The 3995-nt window shown below is 50.7% G+C and overlaps 1 protein-coding gene across 2 annotated transcripts; it reads right to left on the reverse strand.

The window, feature by feature from the left end:
* Positions 1 to 262: 262 nt before the first annotated feature.
* C2CD4A (C2 calcium dependent domain containing 4A) lies at positions 263 to 3576 on the reverse strand. 2 transcript variants are annotated; one of them, XM_066343428.1, is made up of 2 exons: positions 2624 to 3576; positions 263 to 2135 (listed from the first exon to the last, which is right to left on the reverse strand). In XM_066343428.1, exon 2 carries the CDS (start codon positions 2084 to 2086, stop codon positions 977 to 979), a length of 1110 nt encoding a protein of 369 aa, XP_066199525.1. In that variant the 5' UTR covers positions 2087 to 2135; positions 2624 to 3576; the 3' UTR covers positions 263 to 976. The 2 variants fall into 2 exon arrangements, with proteins under 2 accessions (XP_066199525.1, XP_066199524.1); XM_066343427.1 differs by having other exon boundaries at positions 2594 to 3575.
* Between the last annotated feature and the right edge of the window lie 419 nt (positions 3577 to 3995).

A 3995-nucleotide genomic window follows, 5' to 3' on the forward strand; every position in this document is an offset into this window, starting at 1 on the left:
AGGAGGTCTGCTAGCTTTCTCTTCAGAGCCTTAGTCCCAGCTCTTCTCAATGCCTGAAGTCATTAACATGAGATAAATTACTCATTTAACTGATTTGCTTTTTCCACTAGAGGGTGAGGAATGTGAGGAGTCCCCAACCTCAGAGTCCTCAATTTTACATATAAGCTGCATTCTTATAACACTAGGGGGATGAGCCCTTGGGACACGATGGTATTAATCAGAGAGAGTAATGAGTACACAACACAGATCACCTAGGTGCAAATCCTGACGCCACTCTTTATTCTGTGCTTCAATATCCTCATCTGTAAAATGACGTCGCAATGCCAACTTCTTTAGGGTGGGTGTAAGAATTACAATACTTGTAAAACTATTATATTAGTTAAGCTTAGAATACAAAAATGGTTTTAATTGCTCCAACGCTTTTCCCACAAGATATAGCCAAGAATATCAGCTTGGAATTCCTACTAATAATTCTCTGTTGACCTTGGACAAGTTACTTCACCTTTCTTGGCCTCATTTTTTTAAATACAGGATCTTAAACAATGCTTCCAAAGTAATAAACCTTTTCAAATGGTTTCAGTGGATGCTGTGGAATGAACAAAGCACAAAACGAGGAGCCTGGAGCAAATGGATTACCAACATACTTTCAAGTTTTACTACTTCATGTAATTCATTGTCTCCCAGTATGACTGTGGGGGAACAAATGAAATGCAATTAAACGGCTATCTGCATTGGAACCCCCTACTGCAGAACACCATACCATTTGCTAAAAAGAATTTTTAAGGTATCTACACAAAACATCACATCCTTAACTGTGATAATTAATCCAGTATCATCTCTGCCAATATTGGACTGAAACAAAGGCTTCAGTAGAATAAATACGTTTATTTTGTACAAAGCGGCTGTCAGGGTCCGAGAGTCACCCTCAGGCAGAAAGCGCCCGCGGGCAGGGCCTTGGCCTGGGCGCTGGGCGCGCTCAGAGCAGCAGCAGGGAGCCCAGCAGCAGTTCGCCCTGGCCCAGCAGGCGGCCCCGCTCCAGGCCGCGGCCCCTGTTCTCGGCCTTGACGCGCACGGCCAGGCGGCGCACCTCGTCCTCCGACAGCCCGTCGAAGCAGAAGTCCTGGTCGAAGAGAGCCTTGCGAGGGCCCCGCCGGACAACTGTGCTGCGCTGCTGGCGCGTCTTGCCGGGCGGCTGCAGGACGAGACTGACGCGGCAGCCGACGGCGCGGGGCTCGGCGGCCCCTCCGGCCGGGCCCTCGGGACAGAGCAGCCGGATGCGGAGGCGCCCGCTGGCCGGACTGTACTCGGCGGCCAGGCGCAGGGCGCCGCCGGCGCGACCCAGACTCACGGTGCCCTCGGCCTCCAGGCGCTCAGGCCGGGGGCCGAGGGACAGCGGAGGGGACGCGGAGAGGGTCCGAGCCGGGGACCCCAAGCCACCGACGTGCTCCTCGTTTTCGTCCCCGCTGGACACAGAGCGGACGCGGGTGAGGCCGCGACTCCTCCGGGCCCGCAGCGCGCGGTTCAGTAGCATTTCGGGGACACGCAGGAGACGGTGGCCGCGGGGCCGCGGAGCGAGCGTGTTCCGGAGAGGGCAGGGGCCGCCGGGGACCGCGGGAGCTAGGGCGAGGGCTCCGCCATGGGACCCGAGGGTGGCGTCTTTTCCTCCGCTGCCACCGTAGGTGTGAGCCCGCGGGCGGAGCGCGATGGCTGCGGGGTCCCCGAGGAAGAGCGACTCCTTGCGGCGGGTGTGCGGACTCTCGAGCAGCGCGCAGAAGCCGTAGGCGGTGCGCGCGCGGGGCAGGTGCGGCAGCGAGAGCGCCGCTTGCGAGCGGGGGTCCCAGTCCGTGCGCCCCGCGCCGTCGTCATTCCCTGCTTTTCTGACCGAGGAGTTACGGAGTGCAGCCAGAACCGGGCAGGGCGCTAGTCGCGGGGGGATGCAGAACTCTGGGATGCGGTCTGGGGTGAGCACGTTCAAGCACGGGGCGGGTTTGACTGCAGTAGTTCGGCGGACGCGACCCTGGAGACACCCGTTCCCGCCCCACGGGAGGCGCTCGGGACCCAAGCTGAGCCGCTCCAGGCACCACATCCGGAGGCAGGTGCCGGATCTGGGCAACGCTGTGTTAGACCTGCTCAGCCTGCAATGCACAAGCGCACACGGGTCATCAGAATGAGCCCCACAGGGCACAGCAATTCATGTCTCTTTTCTTCTACTTTTGGGGTGCTTTCTCCTGCTTCCCTCGGGACCATGCAAACTAACCCTCCCCTCACGCTGCTATTGCAAACTATGTTTCGGTGACTGAAAAACATTTGTTCTTTTGTCCTGTCTCCATTCTGTCGTCGTGTACATTTCGGGGCTTTAATCTCGATCGGCCCCAGCTGGTCTAAGGCGGAGGTTCTCAAAATGTTGGCCTCGCGCTGTACTCGATGACAGGAAGTACTTTGCTTGTGCAATCCTTTCCTGAATCCTTGGATTATTGCGCTAGTCCTCAAGGCGAAATAAATACCCCTCCAGGACATTCAGCTTACTCTCCCTTTTTAGGCGCCTCGGATGAGTCCCGGAGGAGACACGTACATTGGGTCCCACCTACTGTACCTGAGGTCCAGCGTCAGAGGGATCTCTCACCGTTCTGCCGGGGGCAATGGCCAGGAGGGGCGCGCAGCCTCTGAGAAATTCAAAGGGCGTGCGGCAGGGTTCCAGTACAGCAGTCCAAGGACAGCCAAGGTAGCCTTTATACCTGAGGCCTGGAACGCCCGCAGATGGGCGGGCAAGAGAGAAGCTGCTTAGTAACCTGACTCCAGGACTCTTTCCACCCGCATTGCCTTTGCCACGTGGCTGAGTCCGCTACGCAAATTCAAAAGATCCAGTTCCCTTTCTCTTCTGCTTTGGGTAAATATGTTATCCTCAGAAACCCTGAACAAGTTTCTATTTCCTCACGTGCAAAAGAGGGTTAAATCTTTATACTGTGTCGCAAAGTCATTGTGAGAATAAAGGGACACAATGAATGTGAGTGCACAGAACTCTACACCCACCATTAAAGAAGATAAAAGTTGGTTTGTCTTATTCTTACTTAATACCTTATTCCAAATTTGGCTTTCCCGTTCCCAGCTTTTGAAATTTCTTAACTTGCTTTCTGTTTGTTTTTTGTTCTGATTTTAAGTACATTTATTTATTGTTGTTGATTGTAAAATCACTTTGGTTACAAGGAACCTTACAGAGGGTTGGAAATATTCCACATCTTGATCTGGTTGGGGTTACAGGGGTGTACCGGTATGTAAAAAAATCATCTAGCAGGCATACATTAATGATTACATATAAGATTGTATATATCTTATACCTCCATTTAAAAAACATTACAACCCATCTTTTAAGTGCTGATATTTGATTGGGAAAATACATTCCTGACTCCCACTGAGCTGTTGGAGCCATCTTTTGGAGGCACTTTGACCACATCTGGCGTTCCTAGGCTGTGTTTACTTAAGAGACACTTTCCCTTCCTTTTGAAACTTACATGTGTTAATTCTCTAAGAAAGATGGCTTAGGTTAAAAGAGAGCTCAGGCACTTTGCACAGTGTTTGTGTGTATGCCAGCTAGTTCTGCCTGAGATACTACCTTGCAAATTAATTGTTTTTCCAAATAATTTTTAATAGATTAAATTGAATTTATGCAAAGGTGATTTCAGGATGGGACATGTACATTTTAATTACAGGGTATACACCCACAGGTACTGTGTTTGTTGATTTACATAAGTCTCTAGAACTGTCACATAAACTTTCTAATTATGATTAGTCATAGTAACTTATTCAAGTTCACATAGTAATGGGAAATGGAGAAAATAATACACACTAACAGGCAAAAATGAGTTGTTTTGGAAGGTAAATGAACCTAATAATGTGAAATACTTAACACTGTGCTTGCTTTGGACATGGTAAATGCCAATACATAGAAGCAGTGATCATTATTATTAATAAAAATAGAAGGGAGGTTGTAGACTATA

The sequence above is a fragment of the Saccopteryx leptura genome, chromosome 6, assembly GCF_036850995.1.
Source record: "Saccopteryx leptura isolate mSacLep1 chromosome 6, mSacLep1_pri_phased_curated, whole genome shotgun sequence".
Taxonomy (NCBI): Eukaryota; Metazoa; Chordata; class Mammalia; order Chiroptera; family Emballonuridae; genus Saccopteryx; species Saccopteryx leptura.